The sequence below is a fragment of the Cricetulus griseus genome, assembly GCF_003668045.3.
Source record: "Cricetulus griseus strain 17A/GY chromosome 1 unlocalized genomic scaffold, alternate assembly CriGri-PICRH-1.0 chr1_0, whole genome shotgun sequence".
In the NCBI taxonomy this organism is placed as follows: Eukaryota; Metazoa; Chordata; class Mammalia; order Rodentia; family Cricetidae; genus Cricetulus; species Cricetulus griseus.
Genome location: NW_023276806.1, coordinates 88,915,052 through 88,941,552, shown reverse-complemented (window position 1 = coordinate 88,941,552; position 26,501 = coordinate 88,915,052). Strand labels below are relative to the sequence as shown.

Sequence of the window (26,501 nt, the reverse complement as noted above, 5' to 3'; positions counted from 1 at the left end):
TTCTTTATTTGAAATATGTATATATTGGTAACATAATATGAATAGAATACACATAACCCCATTTTGAATTTATTTTCTTTGTTCCAAAAAGCTGCTATTGATAACAGAGGAGGACAACCTCTACTCAAACTGTTACCAGATATTTATGGGTGGCCAGTAGCATCAGAAAACTGGGAACAAACATATGGTAAGGCAAATTCCCTCTTTTTGAAATTAATAATTTCCACATTGTAGTATTGCTAATAAAACAAAGCTTCAGAAAACATGCTTCACCTTCTGTTCCTTTAGGTACTTCTTGGACAGCTGAAAAATCTATTGCACAACTGAATTCTAAATATGGGAAAAAAGTCCTCATTAATTTTTTTGTTGGCACTGATGATAAGAATTCTACCCACCATATAATTCATGTAAGTGTGCAGGCAGCCACAGCTATCTGTAACTTTAGTGAAATTTCCATGTGCACTGTTTTCATTGGTATTTGAGTAATATGAATTCTCGATTTCATTGTATGAACTAGGGGGCAATAAATCCATGTCCTGGCTCTCTGCCCTGAGCTTCCATGCTAATAGAATTTTATTAACGATATGTTTAGACACTGAGCTCTCTCTCTCTGCTGTCTCTATTTTAGAGAGCTTCCTAGGATCCTCTTACTATAAAAATGACTCCCAGTTTATTTGCATGTTTCTTGCATTGATTTATATAAAGTACTCAGGGATTCCCACCTTCATCTATCAGTGCTCTAGGCTACTAATGCACCCATTGTGCTGTATACTGCATAGCAAGCAGTCTCACAAAGCTGCCAGTTTACCCATCTGTCCTTTCATCGGTGACCAAGATGGGGCCATATACAAGAGCAGCAAAAACTTTTCTTGCACAGCCAGCCACTGCCCATGCCTGCTAAAATCCTTCTGAGCACACACCTCTGGGGATATCTCAGGGGGAGTCTTCTCCCTGCCTCGTTGGTAGACAATCTCAAATTTTCTGGCAAGATTTACACCAGCAAATAGTTTGCAGAGTGACTGTGGTGGTTTTCCATGCCTCCACTACCATGCACCAAATCAACTTGAAGGATACAACTTTCTTCTACCAGTTAGAATACACACCCAGTTAAGGGGGTACAGACAAACATGCACCCCAGGGGACCATATTAGAATATCCAGAAACTGGAAAATAGGGTAATTCACTGGGCCAGATCTTCATATTTTTTTCTTTCCTTTTACTTTCTGCTCTGAATTTAAAATCATTCCCAGGGTATTTTTAGTTCAAATTTTCTTAGTTTCATTCACATATCCACAATGAAATCCCCCAGATTATTTAACTGCCCATGCATTTAACACTTGCAAGTAGCATAGAAACCTTTTCTGGTTATTTATTTACTCCGTTTCTGATTACTGCACTTAAAAACAGCAGGGGAATGGGCCTAGTTGTATTTTATCCAAATGTTTTACTCGCTGAATAATTTGTTTTCTTTGATGTATATTTTTTTATAGTTTGACCAGCCTCGACTTGGCCTCCCTTCCAGAGACTACTATGAGTGTACTGGAATATATAAAGAGGTAAATAAAAGCAGAGGGAGAAAAGAATCAGACACAGACTGCACAGCCATCTGTGCAAACTTTTAATAACGAAAAGGACTAGAGCCAAATTGAAAAATCCTTACATTCATTGCTGGGGAAATACCAAAGCCACACAGTGCTGAAGTTCCTTTGATAGAACCAACATCCCCACTAGACTAATGGAAGTCAAGTAGGAAGCTTGGAATTCCTCATGTGAATGTTCATTCTTAGGGTTTTTTTTTTTTCAGTTTCTTTTTATTTTATTTTATTATTTCCAACTTTTTTTATTTGGATTAGAAACAGGATTGTTTTACATGACAATCCCAGTTCCCTTCTCCCTTGAATCCTCCCCTACCACCGCCCCCCAACTAAAACCCTATCTATTACATATCCTTTCTGCTCCCTCTAGATGATGAGGCCTTCCATAGGGTGTCATCAGAGTCTATTGTATCCTTTGGGATATGGCCTAGGTCCACCCCCGTGTGTCTTGGCTCAGGGAGTATCCCTCTATATGGAATGGGCTCCCAAGGTCCACACCTATGCTAGGGATAAGTTCTGAACTTCTACAGGAGACCCTTAGATTTCCCAGGTTTCCTTACAGAAACCCATGTTCCTGGGGTCTGGATCAGTCCCATGCTGGTATTCCAGCTATCAGTCTGAGGAGCAAGCATTCCCCAATGTTCAGGTCAGCTGTTTCTGTGGGTTTCCCCAGCCTTGTAAGTCACATGATATACTTTAAAAAATCAGTTTTAAATGTTTCTGTTCACATCTAAATTGGATCATTTAATGAAAAACAAAGTGTTAGATTAACCATAGTTTAGAGCATTGTCAGGAAGGACAGGGATTGACTGGTACAGCGAAAGATCCCCTTCCAGGACTTTTTCAGAGAATACTATGCAGGTAGGAGCCTCTACTCCCTTTCCCATAGCATCTAAGCCATGGGCATCACACCCCACAAAGCTGTTGTTGGCCTGGATTTTGTTCTTACTATCTCACATGCTTTCCTACCTTAGGCTGTTGTGAATGTGTTCTTACTGATACAAGGAATCCCAACAGACAAAACTAGCAATGTTGAGTGTGATTAGTTATCAGATGGAAGGTGTTTAAAACTAGCAATGTTGAGTGTGATTAGTTATCAGATGGAAGGTGTTTATCCTGTAGATTATTTTCTCATAACTCATTTTGAAACACAGAAGAAAACTATGGTTGCTTTTCGTGATCCTAAAGAGTCACATTGTGGTAGTATGACTGGAACCACTCCTTGGCTAAAATTATTAGCTAAACGTGACTGTGTCTTGAATTCATGTTAAGTTCAAATAACATGGAATAAGCTATCTGTTTGAATGGATACACAACACTGAAATGAAGTAAAATATATACAACAAAGGCCATAATTAATAGCACAGGTAATTAAATGGATGTAGGATATCTGTGTGATCTGCTTTCTGTGTGGGATGCAACTGTTGGCTTTAAGAAGTGTCCCGCTGTTTCCTGCTGCAGAGTTAGAAGTGAAAGGAGAATGTCAGCTTGTTTCTTGTTTTCAGCCCAAGAGCTGTTCATATTCACAACTGTACTCTATAAACTGTCAGTGGTTTCCAGCCCTTAGATAGTTTTTATTTTATAGTTTAACGTTTCTGATATCAAACTGTACCTGATAGTCAAGGTGGCGTGGTTTCTTCCTTTTTCTTTGATAAGATCTTATGAAGATGATAGACTATTTTGTGAAATTTTTCTTCACCGTTAGTTTATAATGTCAGACAGGTGATAAACTGGCCACCTGGGGTGTGCATCTGATACAGAGACATTTTCACTTAAGCTGCAAAAGACTTGCTTTATTTAAAATTTTGAATTGTTGTCCATCCATTACAGAATTGGGGCCTTCACTTGGTAACACACATTTCTTGTTATGTCTCTAGAATTAGAAACCCTAAATTTGCATTTTCAAAAGGCTGTGCAACCAGAGCTGTTCTAGCCACTCCATGGAGATAGAGTATCATTTTCTGCATCTGTGTAGCCATCATTTAGATGATTCATTGATTTACACTGACTTTCTTATCTCTTTAAGCATATAAATTGGTATTGGATTGGGTTTTGTCTGAGCTGAAATAACAAAGATACTTAAAATTGCAGTGCCTGAAGTAAAGGACAATATTTCTATTTCCCTTTCCTATCTCAAAGCACGCAGCCCAGGTGAGGTAGGACACATAGGACTCCCTATGGCCTCAGTGGCCTTTAATTTCATTCTTCTAATCTCATCTTCCTCTGGAATTTACATTAGTGTGCATGCCAGAATTGGCTCACTGTGCCATATTCATGTTTAAGGTCAAAGAGAAATAGAAAAGAGGGGAAGTGCGGGACCATTTCCTCTAATTTTTTAACTGATAGATTACTTTGATTTTTGAGAAAGGGTTTACTCTGTAGCCAAGGCTGGCCAGACTGTAGTGTTGTTCCCACTAAATATAAAGAAGGTTAGAAAATATCAGCTGAATTTACTCCTGTTTTTGATGCTATTGTAAATTGGATTTTTTTCATTTCTAAGTCAAGTAATTCAGTATTTGTTTGTATAAGTGCTACTGATCTTTTTGTATAGGTTTCTTTTAACTATTTTCAGTTCTAACACTATTTTTGATGATACCTTAAGCATTTTCTATGTATGAGATCATACCACTGGCAAACAGTCCATTTCACTGCTTCCTTTCCTGTATAGAGATAGCATTTATTTCTTGTGCTTACCTTAATTGTTCTGGCTGGGCCTTTTAGTACTCTCTTGAATTTTTAGTACTTTTAGTACTTTTAGTACTCTCTTGGAGGCAAAGTGTTTGACTTTTCACCAGTAAGGCTTACGCTAGCTGTGGACTTATCATTGTGGCCTTTACTGTGCTGACATATGTTCCTCTTGAACTTAAGCTGTTGAAATTTTTCTTTAAAACTATGTTGAATTTTCCCATCATTTGAGATGAATATGTGGTTTTGAACTTCATTTTGTTAATATAATGTGTAACGTCTACTGATTATTATTGAAGGATATTTATATACTTTTCCTGACATAAATTTATCTTAATCATGGATAAAAGGCTTTTTTTATGTTCTGTCTGTCAAACACTTATCATACATAACACTTATCATACATAAACTTATCAGCATTTTACTGAGGATGTCACTCTGGTCATCATCATGGATATTTGCCCAGTTTTTTTTTTTTTTCTGCCCTTTTCAGTTTTGTGGAAGAGTTTGGAAAATGTTGACAGTGATTCTCCTTTACATTGTTAGTGATGGACCAGTGAGGCCATCAAAAGTAACATACCTCAGCTTCTTTATTTATTGAACATCCCAAAATTTAAGGTAGAATTACAATATGGATGGAAAAATGGCTTTGATCAGATGGTTTTTAGTCATTTTCTCTCTGGAACTGGAGGGAAGTTATAGATCCTAAAAGATAATGATGAGAGAAAAAGAGACTGACTAACTCAGGCCTTTTGGTCCTCTGTGAAGAGAATGCATGGAGATACTGAGCTGAAATACATACAACAAGAATAGACACACACACACAAAAAATGAACAAAAGAGAATTCTTCATCAGTTTACAATGGTATTCTGATGACTTACCGGATTTAAGTTCCTTGAACCCAATATGACTTTGCATACTAAAGACTATACATATCATCAGTTCCCAGATGTCTTAATTTCTGTTAAGTCGAAAACATGATTTTGTTCTCATTTACTGGTCACAGTAGCCTATACATTCTGCCTAGGAGTACCATGAAGTTAGTTCAACCATAAAGTTGTGACTTTTCCCTTCATTAGTGTTTCAACAATGAGGGTACATATTGACTGTCAAGAAATTGTGTGGAGATAAACCTCTTAGAAATGAATACATGTGCACCATGTCTACATTTAATGACAACTTTTCTCAAAATGAGTTTATCAAGGAGTCTATCATGCTAGATCTCTGCTTTGATAAGAGAATCCATGGCTATTCTGATTATCACAGAAGATAGTTAATGATAGACTGTCCTTTAAAAGACAGAAGTAATGAGGTGCAAGCCAAAAGTGTAAATACTTATTCTGAGAAAACACTGTCAAAGGTATATACATTGCCCATAAAAGATAATTATTCTCAATCATGGAATTTCATTCAACCATCTCACATGAGAAATAATCTTAATTTTCTTAAGAAATGGCCTTCCTCAAGAAAGGCTCCTGGGCTCTGTACTGGGATGAATTAGGATTGGTCTCTAGGCTTCTTTTTGTCTACCTTTTAACTTCAGTAAGCTTAATTTTACCTTCTCCTTTTTAAGGAAATCCGTAGGCTGGAAACCTAAAATACTTGCCTATAGTTACAGACATTCTTATGTTCTGTACCAATGCTTGTCTGACAAGGCAGAATAGGCTAGGGCAGTAGTTTCCTTACTTATTCTGAATGTACCAGTGACAGGACTCTGGGCAGTTAGCTCTCACATTCCACTCTTAGAAAAGCTATCATGGTTCTTTTATGTTCTTGTTTGTCCATCAACAAAATACTTTGCTGAACTATGTATTTAGGGTTAAAATAAAATAAGGAAACCCTTCAGTGAGAAGTTGAGTCTGAGGAGGCACAAGTTGGAGATGAGAAATTATGGTTAGAATGATGTAAGGCCTGGTTAGAGAGGAGAAGGCAAGAGCTATAAATTAATTAAAAACTCTTCTAAAACTGGTGAGACCATAAAACATGGAGGAATATTTGTGATAAGGATAAAGGGCTTGAAACATGGCCATAGTAGATCAAAGACAGAAAAAGATGACCCAAGGCCTATGTGTCCAAATCAGAGAAAATGCAGACCCTCCCACCCTAATTCACTAAATTCCAGGAAAAAAAAAAAAAAAAAAACACAAACCAAGACTTATAGTCATAGGGATGAGCATGCTCAAACAGACAGATTAAATGTAGAGATTTTACTTGCTTGCTCACTCAAAGGACAAGTTAAGAAAAGTTGCTGTGGCCTGGAGATCGAGTGGAAGTGAGTGAAATCTTCTTAATATACTTAAATTTTAACTTCATTATTTTTGTTTAATAAATATACATTGAATTTAAAACAGTGTGGCAACTCTTCTAGGCAATGGGAATTTGGAGACAATATGTTTGCTGTCATTGAACTCAACTGATGCAAGAATAAAAGAGACAAAAGTGAGAAAGGAAATAATGGAAGGACATAATGCAAATTGAGGAAGTATTATGATGATAATAAAATGGTGATATACTAATGAATTAATGAGTAGATGAACAATTTAGATTCTATTCATTTGGGCCTTTACAAAAACTCTCTGACTGCAGTGTGTAGACTGTGCTGTAATGCAGAAAGACTTATTTGGCTCTTTCATGTGAAAGAGGATAGCGGACTTGATGAAAACAAGTGGATCTGGGATAAACTGAAAGATGGCCTTCTCCCCCACTTATCATAGACAACATGTGTACTTTAAGCTTCTCAACTAATATACATGGCCTTCGTAGTTTCTCTATGTACTAGTGTTGATATTCAGATGGTAGAAGGAAAGCCACTGGCCTCATTTCTGGATACCAGAAAGAGACTAAACCCAGAAAGTTTACCCAGTCTTGATATATGCATTTAACAAAACATAAAGGGGCAGTTTATTTTCAACTTAGTAAATTTTAGAAGAGACTTTTTAGAAATTGAAAGCAGTTTGTGAAAATTCTTGTTACCTGCATATGCAATAGACCTTTGAAAATCTTGTATAAACCTCCAGGTTCTTTCTGATAATCTCCCCACAGCCTCAGACCCCTCCCTGGGCAAAGGTAGATCCTTTTGGGTCCTGTATTCCATAAGTCCTGTCGTAGAGTTGTTTTTAGGTTCAGCTATACCTTGTCCCTGGTTCCCAGGAATAGGTATGCAATTCTCCATACACAGTCCCCTGTGGAGAGCAAGTCTGTGCCAGCAGTAGCATGTTGTCTAATAGGAAGTTTCTGAGCCCTTTTGATGTGAAGCACCATCTTTCTAGCCTGGTGTCCTTGGTACACTTTGTGGATTCTATCAGTAAGCTTCCTGAGTGACACATAAATATTCCCCAGCATTAATAGCTAACTATAGCATAGTTCTGTGACTTCTCAGTTATTTCTTGGTCTGCTTTTTGTAGATTTTCTTCTGAGGAAGGAAAAGACAGAAAGCTGAAAACTGCTGAGTCTCATAAACAAAATATCTGGATATGAAACTCCTGTTCTTTATAGGTCGCCACCAGGGTATCCAGGCATCAGTAATCTGAGTTATTTTGTTGTTGTTGTTCAGTTTGGTTTGGTTTTGGTTTTTCAAGGCAGGGTTTCTCTGTGTAGCTTTGTAGACCAGGCTGACCTTGGACTCACAGAGATCTGTCTGCCTCTGCCTCCCAAGTGCTGAGATTAAAGGCATGCACCACCACTGCCCAGTCATTATCCAATCTGACTGGAGAGTTTGCTTCTCTTTCCTGGATTTTTATGTCATTCATTAAGAATGATATTAAAGTCTGAAGGATAGTAGTAAAATGGCCCTGCTGTGTTCCTATTTAGTGATTCTAATACAGAACAGTTTTTTCCCAAGATGGGAGAGCCAGTTTATAAACACCACTATCTGCTATTGTAAAACAGAAATCATTGTAATCAAGCAAGAATCCATGATGTTAGGATTAGTAAATATTGTTTTTTCTAATGTGTGGTTTAAAACCCCACAAAATTGCTACTATATGGATTTTATGCTGTCTTTTTAAAGCAATTGTCCCCTTAAAACTACTTATGTCAGTGTTAGGATTTATAATCTTTTTTTTTTAACAAAGGGATAGGAGGTGTTTCCGGGTTCTTCTCCACTGAAATGACCCTTGATTTATTGTCTCTTCAAAGACACAACTGTCATGAAATGAGAGCTCATTTTTGTCCCTGCCCTGAAAACTAAATCTTCTCTAAATCACAAGAAAGGAAAACCAATCTTTATTTTAAAAAATATCTCAGTTTCTCCAAATCCATATACTTGATATCATTTGGCATGTTATATGTTTAAAAATAACAAGAAGTTAAAGCCTTCAGTAAGAATTTTGCAGCAGTCAGATTGAGTTCTGATGATTACTATAGAAATTTGGGAAGAAAAGATGCTACAATACATGTTTTAAAGAGAAGTGGCTGTCAGGCTGTACCTCGTTCATCAAAACACTGCATTCTATGCAAGTGTGCCCAGAGCTAGCAATAGGAGTTTTCACCAGTTCAGCAGGCCTAAAAGGTTGGGTTTTGATGTCACCAACCACAACTCCACAGTCATCAGGTATATTTGTAAAGAAGAACTAGACTGCAGAATCGGCCAAGTACACAGAAGGATTCTTGTTGTTTTCTCTCTTCATTAACTAACGTGTATCTCATATAACAAAGAGAAATCTCAAAGATTGATATTAGAAAATTTAAATTACCATCTCCTTCATAGCCAGTGGTAATTCCCTGCTGAAAGCAGATAGATTTATATGCTTTGAAATATAGTTAATTGAAAACACTGCATTCTTATACTTTGGACTAGGTTGTCCCATGAGGTATGAACCCAGACATACTTGTTTACTTCAAAGAGAAACAAGAACTCTGATTAGCTTTTAATAGGAAAAGAGTGAAGTTGGCAATCACTTATATGAAATTGTCTTTCATTCCTACTACCTTAGTGATTGGGTTTTTAAATGCAAATTCAAAGACCCCCAAAATAGTTTATCCTATTGAAAAGCTTGGATGAAACCACTACCCGGGTAGTCATAACATTACAGTATATCCCTCAACAGAGAAAGTCCCTGTCTCCAGGGAACTGTCTATTTAGTATTTAATGGGGGTCACTGGTAGCAGTACACTGAGTTTTTGAGATTTATAATGATTACACATTTTGTATAAGGCTCTTATTTAATAGAACATTTTATTTACTTTACTATTTGTTTTATGTTTGGTGATGAATACCTGTAAATACACATGTACTTCTATGTTCAAATTGAATATAAGGGTGCCCTTTGTGCTTGTAAATCATTAGTAGGGATATAGGACTGTCATGAAACTGAAAGTTGTACCTCTTTTTAGCACACATATAACCTTCATTTATATTTACCTGGACACCAAGTCTTGCAAGCATCAAAGATACCACTTATCCCTGAGTTGTGTGGCAGATTTCCCCTGATGACAGTAAAGCACCTGCCAGAAACTAGAATTTGGGTTAAATTTAAATGATCATACTTCATTTTAATTGCTGATGCATAATAATATCTAATAAGTAGCAGGGTGTTGAAACTTAGCAAAAGTAGGATTGAATTCTCCTGGTTTTACTGTCACTGAACTTAAATAAGGCATTTGTATAATCCATAAAAGGTTGACAGTATAAAGAGTTTACAGCTTCTGCTTATACATTAAAATGTATATGAAGATAAAATATAAAGAATTGAGTTTATGGAAGAAAGATGACATCTAAATCCATGGTATCCTATAGTAAAACTTCACAGTATTGGGAAGGATTTTGGGTAAAATTAAAACCTTTGGCTGTTTGTTGGAGGAACTACTGAGAGCAGTCTCAATTAGCTTGGTCCAAGATATGAAGATGTCCTGATCATACTACATGAATTTGTAGCTGGTTCTTAGTTGAAAAATACTATATATATGTGCAAAGTCAACCTGAGAGCAAAGTTTTAGTAAAGGAAAAGAAGTAATTTTGTAATTACTCAACAAATGCTTTACAACTGTATTTTTATAAAGGCAAAATAAATATATTGAAAAATAACATAATCTCCATGGACAAATGGCCATAAATTAAGCCATTAAAAATGGTATTTTATTGCTGCACCTCAGCTCTAATTAAAGGAATCTGTACAAGTCATTTCTTTTAGCACTTAGAAAATACTTCCATTTTATTGTGCTTTCTCTGCTACCAAAAATTAATACTTTAAAACCTTCATGTGCCATGATGAATATCAGAAGGCCCCCCAACAACTTATGACTTATTTCTTGCAGGCTTGCACAGCATATGTGGATTTTATGATTTCTGTGGCCAGACTGATTCGTCAGGAAGAAAGATTGCCGATTGATGAAAACCAGCTCTCTTTGGAAATGAATAAAGTTATGGAGTTGGAAAAAGAAATTGCCAATGTAAAACACATTATTTTTCTGGGATACTGAATAATGTCAACCACTTTTTGTTTCATTCCCTCCTCTCTATGCTATTTTTAAGATAAAACCGTAGCTCTTTAAGTCAGTGATAAAAATGCATAGGCTAGTAATGGCTCATTGACTTCAGGAGAACCCTTGAAACTATAGAATCTCCTGAAATCCAAAAGACACACTAAATTTGACAAATAGCAAATACTCTGCACTTCACCGCCTACCTATATAATAAGCAGTTGCATCAAAATCTTACACTCAGACTATGAAATGACCTCATGACCCAGGAAGTCACTTGCAAAACTATGGCAGTTTTTCTAAACAATCTTCCTTTATGTTATTCTGAAATACAAAATATCATCAGAGATCATCTCTGTCCTTCTGTTAAGGACTTGGTTAGAGGGTAAGTGATACACTGATTTCAGCCTCTGGGATTCCTGAGTTCAGGAAAAACTGAGTTTAGCAACAGAGCCAAGGGGATTTCTCCATTTCCTCTGCTCCCAGGCAAGCCCTTGGAGCCTGGGCTAGCTAACACTCTGTTCTCTGAGTCTTAAGATGGGCCATGCAGGAAATCGAACTCTGGCCCTAGGCAATATACAGACTAGTGATTAAACCTGGTTTCTATCCCTTAACAGTGTAAGCAAAAATTCTTCTCTTACATCCCCATCTGCTCACCATGGCCATCTGGCCTCATCAGAATCTTGAACACTGAAGATAACAGAGAGTGATTTTAGTCTTTAGGTTTACATGAACCCTGCCCCCTTCAGCCGGAGCCAGACTGCTTGGAGGAGCACCTTGGTAGAGGACAGTTTGATGGATTGCCTGCGGTTCTCCGAGGAAAACTAAACTGCTAGAGAAATTTCTTGTCCTGGGATTTTATCACTCCTCTGTTCTCAGGTCATGGTCCAGGCAGGGCAGTCCTGGCTCTCCAGTCGTTACTCTGTATTGTCTCTGATATACTAGGCTGTATTAGGCTTCCCCTGCCTTAGGCTCTGAGGTTGGCGTAGGGTCATAGCCATCTTTGTATCACTCATGTGTACCTAAGAGTGCACATGTTGCCTCGTATGAAGGAGATGTTCAATATGATTGTCCTCATCAATGAGGAGATGAGTTACCCAAAGGGGACATTGTCACATAGTTCTTATTTTACATCTTCCTTTTTGTGTCTTCCCATTGTTAATCCCAAGCACTAACCTGGGAGTTGCTGTCAGAACTTTATCTTTAGACTCAGCAAACAAAATTAACTTGGATGTAATTAAATGTAGATCACTAATTAGTCAGAAGGAAGGGTGGTCATGAAAGTACAAAGGATGGACGTTCTTGACCAACTTGCAACCTGTCTGCCATGGACTAAGAATTTTCTGTGCTAACTGCCATAAATTGTTGTAAAAACTTTTGCATTTCCCTTCTCCATGGCTTAATTTTAACTGGAATGCTGAATTCTAAAGTGAGGATAGAAGCTAGTATTGAGAGATAAACTGGAGATGACTATATCAAAAAAAAAAAAGGTCATAATATGAAACAGCTGCAGACCTATCTGAATTGACCATTATCCACAAATATTACTTAGGTGGCTTGGACAGTTACCAAAATGTAAAGAGACTTTTGAAGACTTTTAAACTTGATGCTGTGGGTAAACACTGTTAATTATTATTGAATATACATAAAATGATGAATTTTTAGCCAAAATCAAGTTATCTTATACTAGCCTATATTTATATTCCAACATATGTATTTTTCTACAATAACAATCAAATATTAAATCTATAGGCTACAACTAAACCTGAAGACCGAAATGACCCAATGCTGCTTTATAACAAAATGACAATGGCACAGCTCCAAAGTAACTTTTCTCTAGAGATCAATGGGAAGGTAAGTAGGAAGTCTTCAAGTTCTACGTGCTCTTTCCTCTACCATTTCTTGAGATTATAACATTACATTTTATTTACTGAAGTAAATTAACTTCAAAATGAATTTCAATGGCAGTCACTATTAGACTTCCTGAGAAGCCCTGGGGCAGGGAACTTTGAAACTGCTTTTTCTGTTTATAAGTAGAATAAGGTTCAAAGGGAAAATTCCTTTTAAGGGAAGTGTGCAGGATTTTAGACACTAAGCAGAACAGGCTTTGGAGAAGGTAGGGATCTTTTTGAGAGTCCAATACATTGTCATTCGATGTATGCTGTCAAGCAAGAAGACACAAGATTTCTCTTTAGTTCTTAACACAGCATAGTTTACTCACAGAACTTCCTGTGCTCTCATCCAAGCCATCTATGAAGGTGTTCAGAACAAGAATTACAAATACAATCAGGTTAAGGAAACCTGTCTCAATGTCTGCTAAAAAACAGGACTTGCTTGTTTTCAGTTAGCTGGTCTCTAATACCCTCCTTTGTGTCATTTGTTTGTGTAGTTATTGTGCCACATGACTAGGACATGAAGTCACATTTATAGAAATACGTCAGAACTCCCACAGTCAGCATTCACTCTGTGCTAAGTCTGTAATACTGATTCTGGTTACTGTCTTAGTGAGTTAGTCATTTCTTACATATGCTTCTTAATACAATGTATTAAGTAAACGTGTTTTGGAAGACTGGTCAGAGGCATCAAAGGAAAGCAAATATTTTAGCATAGCACTTTCTGCACAGTAAGGGACCTCTGTGTATATATATTATATATATATATATATATATATATATATATATATACATATATATATATGAATCTAAGATACTGAGATCTTAGTCACTCAATTCCTACATAAGGAATAATAGACAAGATTCCATCTTTTAGAACTTAGCTACTGAGGTTCAAAACTCTGTACACCTGTATATAGAACTAAGATGAATTGCACAACGCATGTTCCTTTGTCTGGCTCCTTAGCATCTCTGCTGCAGCCATGTTCTGTTCATAGCTGGGACTCCACTCAGGTGCACTGCTGTGTTTGAATGAATCGTTTATTAATAACCACGATTGAAGGACAGTTTGTATATACTCGCATTCTCACAAACTAAAGAAGCTTTGTTTTTAAAACTGTATTTTTTTCTTCTTTTTAAAAAATATTTCCTAGAGAAAAGATGACAATGAGCCTAATTTCTAATTGTGTGCTCGGTATGCATAACGGATTTGTTTTTGCTCTTAAATGGTTGGTTTAATTCTGCTATCTAAATAATCATGTTGGAGAACTAATATTTATTCAAAAGCTGATGGAAACAATTGACCGAAAAAATCTCAAACACAAACTGGCTATTATGTTAGGCATTTTATGATGCAGCTGATACCCTTTAGCATGTGACCTTCTAACCATAATTCTTGGAACCAAGAAGAGAAAGCCATAATTACTGAATGTTTTATGCCTGCTTTTTCCCCAGCCATTCAGTTGGTCAAATTTCACAAATGAAATCATGTCAACTGTGAATATTAATATTCAAAATGAGGAAGAAGTGGTTGTTTATGCTCCAGAATATTTAACCAAACTTAAGCCTATTCTTACCAAATATTCTCCCAGGTAGGTATGTCAGAGTGCCCACATCCTCAAAGTTTACATTTCATGTCGGTCTTTAGAAGCTTTGCAGCCTCATCTTTTCTGTTGCTGGGTGGTGGGTTTTTTTATACAGAGATCTTCAAAATTTAATGTCCTGGAGGTTCATAATGGATCTTGTAAGCAGCCTCAGCCGAAACTACAAGGAGTCCAGAAATGCTTTCCGCAAGGTGAAGACAAAATCTCTCTTTTCTTAAGACTTAAATCATAAAGAGATACATGGTTATAAATGCTTGCCATGTACACTGCTAGAATGTGCTGGTCATTTCCAAGATCAAAAATGCCCATATTTGGTTGTTTTGCACATGTGTAGGAAGAGGTTCTGGGCTTTGCCATCCTATGCTGGTCTGCTATTGTATCATGAGCTCAAAGTCCTGTAAGGAGTTACCTGTAGTTGTACAAAAGAATACTGCATTGATTTGTTTTTGCCGGTGTATTAAAATCCAGCTCAGAGGGACCTTTCTCAATTGATTTGATTTTCAGAAGCTCATAGCACACTGGGCGTACATAAAGACAGACTTCTTTGTCATTACATTCCTGAGGGAATACCCCAACCTGAAGCTAGAACCTCAAAGCTTTTTCTTAGGCTGCGTATATATTATTTATACAATCATTCAGCCCTGGTATTAAGAGAGTGGACAGTAGGAACTGAGGAAGGAAAACTCTAACATACTGGTTGTCGTCCTGGCAAAAGAATAACTGCTTGAACATTCTGGTTTCTCCACTAAAAATAAATCAACACATTTTAATACAGGGCTGATATGTGATTCAATTGCATCATTTCTAAAAGCCAATAAACACACAAAACAGCAAGAATGATAGCTCACACCTGGAATCCCAGCATGTGAGAGCTGGAGAGGATCAGAAGGCCAGCATCATTCATGGTCGATGGGAGGCTAGTCTGGGCTACATGAGCCTTTGTCTTAAATGAATAAATATAAATAAATAAAGACTGCAAAAAATGTTATTTCAGTAAATTGACAATCCCCTTATTGATAGTAAAATCTATGTACACACAGTTTTCCTTAAGTACCTGAACTTCAATTAAAACATTCAAAGGAGAAATGTGTTTTCTTGTGTATAAGATTTCCTTTCTGTTCTTTATTGAACATTTCTTCACGCTTATGTTTGTATAGTGGGCACAATGTTGTATCTTCTCTCCCAAAGCTCTCCTGGAGGCTATTAACTTCTAACAGCTAAAAGTTCTACTGGGACATGTCTCTGAAAAGATGCCTTGTTTGCACAAGCCCTTTTTTTTTTTTTTTAAGTAAGCAAGCCAGTCAGATTACATTTTATCGCAGCTTAGGGACAACTGCTCTGTGAAGAGAAGCAATGAGTACTACAGGAACTTAAGACAGACATAAAGACTAGTGTTGCAGACTGCATGCTCTTGCTGTTCATCCCTGACTCCTCCTGGTCAGATGCCATTTTCTTTTCTCTTTTGCAGGCCCTTTATGGCACTACATCAGAAACAGCAACGTGGAGACGGTGTGCTAACTATGTCAACGGGAATATGGAGAACGCTGTGGGAAGGCTTTATGTGGAAGCAGCGTTTGCTGGAGAGAGCAAACATGTGGTAATGTTATAACACAGCACATTGACATCTAAGTAGCATCCTGGCAGTTCATTTGTCTGATTAGCAGTTAAAATTCTTCACATTTTGTGTAATTTTTATTAATTAGGCAATAAATCTGTGTATCATAAGATACCAACAGATTTTGCTCCATAGCCCTCAATATCTGGTTTTGTCTCTGCCTTCTTGTTTAATTGAAAGTGCTTATCTGTTTCATGGAAGCAGTGACTTTAGTGTTCACAGTCATGTATTAGACTTATAAGGTCTTGCCCAGTTGACCATTTCCTTAAATACCAACAAAGTAAACTACAGTTTATTTGAAGTATGAGAAATGTATCCTACTTTCTAATTGCTATTGAAATTAAGACAATGGAGCACAATGGCATAGTAAAACAATTTACTGAAATGCTACTTCTTGAACAATTGACCCACTGGTGACATTGACAGCTAATATTCTATTCTTCTAAAAGTATCACAATAACTAGGATGTTCTGATGGTGATTTTAGCTTTGTGCATGTAGTAAGACCAATTTGATTGGGAAATTTTGATAATAGCCATATTGCTTTACTACAATAATCCTTTATGCTTATTTACATCCATTTGTTCAGGGTCACAATTCACCTGTAAACGTACATATGTTAGCATAGCATTGCATCCTACTGCAGCATGTAGCTCTGTTTTAAAAACTGTGATGACGAATGAACTCAGGGGCTGTATTTCTATATTAGACTATTAATAAACTAACATTCTTTCTGCTTTGAGGTTGAAGATTTGATTGCACAAATCCGGGAAGTTTTCATTCAGACTTTAGATGACCTCACCTGGATGGATGCCGAAACAAAAAAGAAAGCTGAAGAGAAGGTAAAGACTAGTCAGGACCATCAAAGAAAATGTATTTGTGGGAAAAAGATTAACTTTAAAAATATTTAGGGAAAAAATACAGCCAAATTTGCATAAAAGATATAAGCCTAGGACTGGGAAAATGGCTCAGTTGGTAAATGTTTTACCCTGTAAGCATGAGAACCGATGTTCAGCCCCTAAAACCCATGTTAAAAACAACTAAATGAAAGTGTGGTGGCACACATCTAGAGTTCCTGTGCAGGGAAGGTGGAGATGGGTGTATCCCTAGCTCACTAGCCAGCCTGCCTATTCAGTGAACTCCAGGAAAAACTGTCTCAGAGAGGGGCCAGGGAGCAGTAAAGAGAAATAAGTAATGGGATAATAAACATAAATACATTTAAACAACACTGTAAAACTAATACTAATAATAAACAGCGAACAAATATGAGATAGATAACAAAGAAACCCACACCCCACTCATGCAGCTAATGTCATTAATTTAGCTTGAGAAGAGCTGCACTGACTTTGGGAACAAGAGGAACATAAAGACTGAAGGAACCAATATTCAGGAGCGTATTAGCACAAAGCCCATGGAGCCCTTATCTGTTTCCTCAGCTGAATCAATGAAGTGGAAAGATAATTATATCCTGCAAGATTGGGAGCACTAAATGTTATTCCTTCAATAAATTGAAAAGTCTGGAGAGAAAAAAATTCATAAAAATACATTATATATGGAGCAATGGCTTTTGTCAGTTTCCATGGGAAAGCTGCAGTCTGGAAGGAAGGACAGAAAGGGCGTTAGGCGTTAAATTTCAAGCCTGTTTTTATTTTATTTTGTCAGACTAAAGCAAAGAGCCATTGCAAAGAACACCAGTTGAGTATTGTCAGGTGTTCCTTTGGTAATGGTACACCAGGCTATTTAATTGCTGTTTGTGGACATGTGATGCTTGTATTTGAAGGTTGTGGTTATGGAGATGACTGTATCTCCACCTTCAATGTTGTAATTTTCACAGGCCCTAGCAATCAAAGAAAGGATTGGCTACCCTGATGACATCATTTCCAATGACAACAAACTGAATAATGAGTACCTTGAGGTAAGTATCAGCAGTGATGTGTGGGGCTGGTGGCAATATCACTGTAGCTCAGGAATGCAGGCAGTGTAAAGCAGCCTAATACCCAAGTTATGTTAATTTAGCCTTTCTTGTCATTGTACTGCACTGTATTTGGTTTCTATATATTTCAGCAGTGGAGAGAAAAACCTTGCAGCCTTTAGAGTAGTGTTCTCAACCTGTGGGTCATGACCCCTTTGGCAAACCTCTGTTTCCAAAAATATTTGCGTTGCAATTCATAACAGTAATGAAATTACAGTTATGGAGCAGCAATGAAAAAATTATGGTGGGGGGTCACAACACAAGGAGCTGTGTTAAAGGGTCACGGCACTAGGAAGGTTGAGAACCACTGCTCTAGAGCATCAGGAATGGATATCTAAATAATGAATGACAAGCTGCCCACGGGTCTTTACAATTGCTTACATGGGCTACAAAAGTCAAAAGGCCTTCTACATTTTAACCATTTTCCCTGTGGGTATCACATAGCTTGCCTCCTATACTAAAAACCAAATATAACTGAGAACCATTTTCTTAACTCTCCTTGGTAGAGAGGTAACACTGGTTAAAGTCACTCGGTACCTGTGATTAGACTTGGCTAAGATACTCAGTGTTATTCTTTGACCACCACCATGGTATGATACCCTGGTCACAACAGGTGACACACCCCAGTCTGAGATGACAGTGATGACAGATCCACCAAGTATTAGAAGGATATGTAGGTTTACACACCAAAATGCTCACTCCTTCTTTTCTATTTACAGAAAAACTTAGTTATCCCCGCCCCCCAATTAAGAATGGATTTGTCTCAGCCCCAAATTCCAGTTCTGTTGACCTTTTAAATCTTAGCAAATGACCAAAAACATCTCCACTTCTCCACATTCCTCAACTTTAAAATGCTTATCTCAGCTGTTAGGTTACCAGATTATCAGAAAGATCAAATGAGTATAACCTGTATTTAAATAGGAAGAACAGTGCCAAGCGCAGTGGATACTAAACAAAGAGGGTATAGTTGTGCACAGTTGTAGTATGGAGACTGACATCAATTTTGTGAGGTTGGCCTGACCTTTGGTTCATGAGTGGTTATAAAAGAATACACTGAAATTATGATTCAGCTAGAACAGGACTACCTACAACATATAACAGGCTAATTAGGAATAATAATAATACAGCATCATTTGGTAAGTTCTTAATGCCGTTTCTTAACTGTATTAACTTGTTTCCTAGCAATACTGTGATGACGCTGTCATTAATATTTCTCCCCCAATTTTTTACCTAATGCAGTTGACCTACAAGGAAGATGAATACTTTGAGAACATAATTCAAAATTTGAAATTCAGCCAAAGCAAGCAACTGAAGAAGCTCCGTGAAAAGGTGGACAAAGATGAGTGCGTATATCTATTTTCTAATTGCTCCTTCTGGGGGCATGCAATTTCACTGCTGGCTCTGGTTTCTTGACAGTTGCAATACCTCCTTCCCTCAAGAAGTAATGAGAGCATCTATTTGGACTGTCTTAGCAACATGGGCCAGGAACTTCAAACCAAAACCTTTCTTCACTATGGCACCCCCACACTTATCTTCATCTCTTGATTAAGTGGCTTCTAACACTTGTCACCATCTTTAATGTTTTTGTGGACAAGGTTCACAGGCACACCCTAGCTTAATGTAACTTAGCTCTTTAAGGCCATGCTTGGGCTCTGTATCCAGAATACTCTTTCATTATTATTGCCTATTGGTCAAGCACCCCATAAGCCCACCCCCTTCTCTGACTGCTTCATGTGACACTTCCTTTAACCCTGCAGAGTTGCACAGGAGATGCCAGGAATCATTTCGGGCAATAACCTTTGGATACCACTAACCTCTTCATACTTATCTCATCAGTACTTCATAAAGACGATTGCTTTTGACCTTTGTTTTCCAACTGGATAGGTAATACCCTGAGATTGACCAGCATATGTGTTGAGTGCTCAAACACACAGAGTTCCTTAGATTGACCTTCTAAGACTTTTAGCCCTGTATAACTGAAGCTATTATTAGCATCCAGAGCCAACCTCAGTTTCAAGTAAAAGTAATGAATTACTGAGCAACAGAAAACTAAATGATCCACCTTGACTTTAATACTGACTAACAATGTGTTTCATTCATTTTTTTTCTGTAACTACTATTCTAGAAAAATGACTAGTCCATTTGTCATTAGGTCCTAGGAAAATAAGTGGCAAATAACAGCAGAAGGTAGATGGTATGTACAGAGAAGTGGTGTGATTCAATAACCAGCACCACAGGAAAGAAATGTGCCAAAAGTCCAAAGATATTTTAAAGGGAGCTTAGTGCACAGCCAATGTGCTTAGGTAGTCCTGATTGAGTCATTCCCAAAAATTCTGACACAACTACAACGCAGCTCCAAGGTCTCTGCCACCCAGTGCCAGCTTTCTCTCTCTCTCTCCCCACTCTTTTCCTCCACACTGAATGCAAAGGTCCACATGTCTGGTTGCACATTGGAATCACATGGGCAACATTAAAAAAAAATACTGATGCCCCAGCTCAGTGTTCCTATATCATGACATGGAGCCCAAGTGATTCCCCATCACCCAAGTACTGGGATCCCTCCTAAGCAACACCCTCCATGTATGAGCCTCTGAATTAGTTTCCTTTTGTATTGCCTTCTTCCATATTTGGTTTAAAAATTATATTTCCCAAGGCAATGCCTTTAACTTTGCAAAATTTATTTTTCTGTTTTAAAATCACCAGAAATACTCTGTCTGTAATTGCATTAAATAGTTAAGATTGAATCTTATGAGGTGTATTGTAATAAAAGTTCCCTTTATTTCATTTGGGTTTCTCCCTGCGAAAGTTTCAGACTGGTGTGGCACCTGTTTAAAGGTGAGAAGTCACCATTGTTGTCTCTTTCCTTGTTTCATGTATCCCCGGGTTCAAGTCCTCCCTGACCTTCAGAAAGACAAATCTATGACTTTCACTTGGTCATGTAGCCTGAAGTCACATGTCATACTCAGATCCTTATTCCCAACGACTTGTAGGAGGAATATATGTTCACATGCATACTGAAGGGATAAGAGAGAGAGAGACTGTGGACTTACTATGAGGTCATATGACAAAGTACATTAGAGAAATGTTGATGCATTAAAATTCCAAAAAAACTAAATAATCTAAATGAATTTAGTTAACTAACTAGTGCCTCCTAGACAACCTCACTCCATGTGCCCACTGGGCACATGCATTTACTTCCTGATGTCTAACACCTGCATTCCATCTGAGTATTTGAATCTGGCCCAAATTGGTCTGCAGATCTCCACAGTTAATATCTAGCTGGTAAGCAAGCATTTCTATGTGATTTTATCATTAACCTCACAACTACAACATTTTCCAGTTAGGAAAAAATGAATCTTGTTACCTGTTTTCGAAAAGCTTCCATCTTGTCCCCACCCAGATAAAAACCAGGCCTCATCTGGATCACTCAGGACTTATCTATTCTATCTATAATGCTCTATCCAAAGAAAAGGATTGCATTCACCTGCTGCTGATCAAATATTTTATAAGAGTGTGTATACAACTCTGTTTAACCATCTCCACTTTTCTTCCTTCTACATTTTTCTCTGTTGTTTTCATTTTTAAAAAAACTTTTATTGCCAATTATCTCATGTTTTCACTTCATGCTCACACTGCTATCCCCCAGAGTCTTGATGATACAGCTTGAGTCATGTTCTGTCTGGTCAAATACTTTTCTTGTTGGACCTTGTTGCTTAGCTCAACCTTTGAAAGTTCCAAAGTTCCCATAACTCTCCAGAATTCCTTAATAATCACCCAAACTCCCACCTCAGTCCAAAACTCCAGTGGTATTCACTGCTTCCAAACCACCCCTCTACATTTCCCTCATTACTTCTGAACTTGCAGCATTCTGTTTTGTTTGTTTTGTCTTTTGAGACAGGGATTTTCTGTGTAGTCCTGGAGCTTGCTATGTGGACCAGGCTGGCCTCAAACTTACTGAGATCTTCCTGCCTCTGCCTCCCAAGTGCTGGGATTAATGGTGTACACCATCACACTCAGGTTGCAGCATCAGTTCTCCCCTTGTTTGTCTATCAGACACCTCTGCATGGCTTGACCTAAGTGTTGCCTCTTTATTCATTGTAACTCCTCGGCAGCTTTTTGCTCACCCATACAGAACTTTCAAAGCATCAGTATAATTAGATGTTGCTCAAGAAACTAATTTATGTAGAAAAAAAGAAACCACTTATGTATTTATGTCAAAAAATTGAACATTGATTAATAGAATGTGGATTCTTCATGTATGGTGATAGAGTATGCAAATGGATAGCCAATTTGTAACAATGTTGATAAAGTTAATTCAACAGAGGAAATAAAAATGCCTCCACATTTTACCCCCACAGCTGGTGAAGATAGACACCACTGTGGCTGTTTTCGTTTAAAACTTAATCTCAAGGAGTGTGCATGTGATATGTCCAAGTTAATCATTTTGCTAAAGGGCCTCCCCTTGCCCTCATGAACAGTTCGCACCTGCAAAGAACAGGAATTTTAATAATTTTAAAACTTCTTATGGTTTCTGGATGTCTATGCATATTTTTTAACTCTGAGTGTGATGTCTCCTGAGGGTGCAATTTCAGAGGAATTTCAAACATGTCCAGTTCAGAGAAAAAAATAGCACTGAACTGGGAGTATAAGTGTTGGCAAGATTACTTAGTAACACATCTAAAATCGTTGACTTCTACTAACACGATTATTCACTGAGAGGTAATAGGCCAAAAATAAACCCCAAGGCCTGTGTGTTCATGAACAACAAAAAAGTAAAGCTTCCCTGAGAGGCTTTAAGAGTTGGTACTGACTTTAAAAAATGTTTTGACCGATCAGTAAATCATTCTCTGAGAATAACAGCTACACGTTAGATCAATGAGTAGAACAGAGTAGTGGCTAAAACAAAGCAGCAATTACTGACTCCTTGGATATCTTCCTTACTTCCTGCCTGCTGGGTTTTCTGATTGGGATAAACAGACAATGGCAGACTGTAATCAGTAGAAACCTAGGGACCACAATAGAGGATCAAAATGTCCCTTATTTCCACTTCACTGGATAGGACAGTTCAGAAGAACTCTGGTACTTTTACTTTGTGTAATATCTTAAGAGGCCCATGCTCAGATGGGGTACTGCTCTAGTTTCCACAGCTCTCTATGGCTGCAGAAAGGCAATGTCCTTCATCCCCCTGGGTCGTGGAGCAAACTGGGTCAGTCCTTGGTGGGACTCTGTGGAGCAGCCATTAATAGGCCCATCATATTCCCAACAGTGTGTTAAGTCCTAGTGGTTCAAGTTAAAAATAAAACATGGACTGTCACTACCTATGAAGCTACCTTCTAGTCATCTAGACAGACAGACAGTGCTTTTATGGCCAGTCAGGTAAGTACAAAGGGTTACATGGAACAGAAGGTGTTTGGTTTCTTTACTAGGAGTTCTCAGGATTACCTAATATCAGGACAAGTAGATTCTCCAAATTCAGTATCGGGAGGGTGTTGGTCCTCAGACAGATTCAGTCACCAACTGTACCTTAGTTAGGCTCACTAATCAATAGCCATTTTCAGGAACTATGCAGTGACTCAGTTTCCCTCCCTGCAGATGGGAAGTGCCATTAATACTGCCAGGATGATCTAGAAGGTCAGAGAAGGTCTTTAGTTTCCTGAATTTTTGTTTGAGCCTTAAAGTACTATGTCTGTGGAAAAGGAAAATGTGTGAGCTGTGGAACTGCAGTGAGGTGGTAGGGGTGCTGGGAGGTTGAAGGAACTAGGTAAACCAAAATTAGTATATCTGTACTTACTAGCTCTAAAACTTAGCCTCTGAGTTTTGCTTTTTGTTGTGGTGGTGGTAGAGGTTTTTTAGTTTTTGTTGTTGTTTTATTGTTTTTGTTTGTTTGTTTTTCTAAATTTGGTTAATAACATCTACTTTTGCCTTGAGAAGAAAGGGATAAGGTAGGAGAGAAAGACAAAAAGTGTTCTTTGTATTGAGTATAAAATGGCATTAACCACTGTATTAATATTTGTGTATCATATGGATCAGCAGTTTGGTGGTGGGGTTTGATAGGAAGGCAAGCAGGCCATCTTTCCCTTTCCCTTAAATATATTTTCCCCAATTCCTTTACTTAGTGTCTACATGTGTTAAGACAAAGTTTAGGAACTATGCAGTGACTCGGTTTCCCTCCCTGCAGATGGGAGGTGCCATCAATACTGCCAGGATGATCTAGAAGGTCAGTAAGAGCATGTGGGAAGCATTTGAGGAAAGAAAATAAGACATGTAAAAGATTATAATGATCTGAGATTTCAAGAGAATTCCCCTTTCACCCAGGAATACTTGAAGAAGGCACACACACACAAATCTATTTATTGTACTGCTGATTTCAAAGGAGTTGCTTTCAGCATAGATGCTGAAAATTGAACACTTCCAAGGAGAAAGGCATTAATCGTTTTGTTCTTTGTTTGAAGCTTTAGATTCTGTGCCTGAAAAGAGGTTTATTCTAAGTGCTTTTGCAGTCTACTGAGTTCACTTTATCTTAAAGGCTGTTGAATTTGGGTGTCCATATCTGCTTTTCTTACCTGCAGTAAAGTCTGTGCTCCATCATTTCGTCACCACCTACCTTCCTCAGGCTACAAAGGTGTGGAGGACAAACATCTGGCTCCTCTCTCAAGCATATTTTAGTTAGACATCTTCTTTGAGGATGACAAGTTGCTTATTTAAAACAAATTAAGATTACCTGGCAAAACTACATTTCATAAATTAAAATTAAATTATAATAATTATATAAAAATAAAGTTCTTAATTCCTCCATTCCCACACTACCTTCCCACCACACAGCCCATGCTCGCACATATATAGACCACTGGAAACAGGAAGAGAACAGGAGATCTCAGTGTTTTGCTTCTTCTCCCAAGTCTAACACTGCACGTAAGAGGTTGCTAGGGTCTGGCCTGCATACTTGGAAGGTATCTTGAGGTAGCATACACTAACCATTATTTTAGATCAATAGCAACTCCATTTGTTTCTGATTTGATTTTACTTTTCTTCTTTATGTGCATTTTCTCACCCAAGTGCTACTGTCATGGTCATCATTGTCTGAGTTTTACAAATAAAAGTATCTCCATTTTTATAGATGAATTGAAATTAGATGAACTTAGAATTTTCATTACATCACTATTAAATTTTGAAAACATTTCATTTGCCTCATTAGTGTATCTTTTCCATTGGTATTTGGAATATTTCACAACTGACTACAAGTGTCAGACACTGAATCTGTTTCTGTTATCACTACCCTACTTTAAGATGTAACAATTGATATAATTATAGTACTTCAAGTTCTGATCATGACCTGGGACAAAATGTTCTGGGCTTTTGAATTTGTATACTTCTCCAGAGAGGACTAAGGACACATCATTAAAATTTTGGTGGTCAGGGGTAAAATACTACACACTAGTGCTCAGCAAACCTCCCCACCATAATTCTCATTTTATCAGAGCATTCCATGACTATAAATAGACACATACATTCTAAAAGATATAACTCATAGTAGATAGACATTTTAATATGTAAACTCTCCCTGCTCAAGAGTTACAAACATTAATCAAAAGGCAATAAACTCTTAAAGTAATATTTCAGAAGGGTGGTAAGGCACTACCTAAAAGGGATGCACTTATTTTTACAAAAGCAGTCAGCAAGTCTCAGCAGTCTGTGGCCTCTAGTCATATGTCTGAAGTGTGTTGTCTGAAGCATTCATTTAGTGCATCTGCTTTTTCTCCTCAGTATAGCATTTTATCTCAAAATAATTCTCATTGCCACTTTCTCAACTTCACTAGTAGGACTTTTGGTTAGTTCAGAACCAAATAATTTATAGTGATTATTTGTAATTACCTATAAAATGCACAGCTGTTGCCACCAACTCAGAATTTGCAATCAAGAAATTAACTTTAGAGCTACTGAGACAGGGAAAATTTCATAAATGATTTTGTTAAAAATTTTAATAATTGCAAACTCTTGCCACATTTGCTATGAAAGTGTTGAGACTACACCACAGATACTTTTTTAAATCATGCAACAGTGTTTTTTTACAATTGTCTGATCATATCATCCATTCTGACCCTTTCACCAGCTCTACTGAACTTCACTTGAACCCACGTGAACCTATGCAAATACAATCTAAATGCATCACTTTTTCTAGTCACCTCATTTGTTTATATAACCACCTTATCAGTTGGTCACATAATCAAGACCCACTTGTTCCATGTCATTCTGGTTTCTGTTTTAAGGTAATATCCTGCGTTTACAAATACTTTCCTTTCTCGTGAGTCATTACAAATAGTGTAGTAAGCAAGTGGCGTTTAATTAAAAGGAATAAACATGTATTCTTGTAATCATCACTTGCAAGAAATGCTAAAATATTCATGACTCAGCTCTAATGAAGCTAGGGAGGATTGATATGTGAGCCCTATCCTGCTTAAAGTGTTTTCCTATATTAAAATGACAGCAGTAACAAACTTTACCACTTCTAGGTTCATTATTTTCCTAAAGAGAAGTTTATAAAAACTGAACGAGATTTTTGTAAAGTCATGCATCCTTTTATGTGAAGTTTTAGTCATGTTATTGAAAAATAACAGAATTTTTCAGATGGTTGGTACCTATGGTCTCTGCCAGTTATTTTTAAGAAACTAAAATAGTGCTTGCACCTGACATCCGCAGTAGTTACTGACATTATGACTA

The 26,501-nt window shown here is 37.4% G+C and overlaps 1 protein-coding gene across 1 annotated transcript in view; it reads left to right on the top strand.

Moving 5' to 3' along the window:
* Nucleotides 1-26,501, top strand: part of Mme (membrane metalloendopeptidase) — an 81,183-nt gene that overhangs the window by 34,576 nt on the left and 20,106 nt on the right. Inside the window, exons 5-15 of the mRNA XM_035451602.1 lie at nt 92-187; nt 289-407; nt 1,491-1,556; nt 10,537-10,671; nt 12,454-12,555; nt 14,049-14,185; nt 14,295-14,388; nt 15,666-15,794; nt 16,555-16,653; nt 17,646-17,726; nt 19,023-19,126. Of these exons, the coding sequence (XP_035307493.1) occupies nt 92-187; nt 289-407; nt 1,491-1,556; nt 10,537-10,671; nt 12,454-12,555; nt 14,049-14,185; nt 14,295-14,388; nt 15,666-15,794; nt 16,555-16,653; nt 17,646-17,726; nt 19,023-19,126 (1,162 nt within the window). The remainder of the gene's footprint in view (nt 1-91; nt 188-288; nt 408-1,490; nt 1,557-10,536; nt 10,672-12,453; nt 12,556-14,048; nt 14,186-14,294; nt 14,389-15,665; nt 15,795-16,554; nt 16,654-17,645; nt 17,727-19,022; nt 19,127-26,501) is intronic.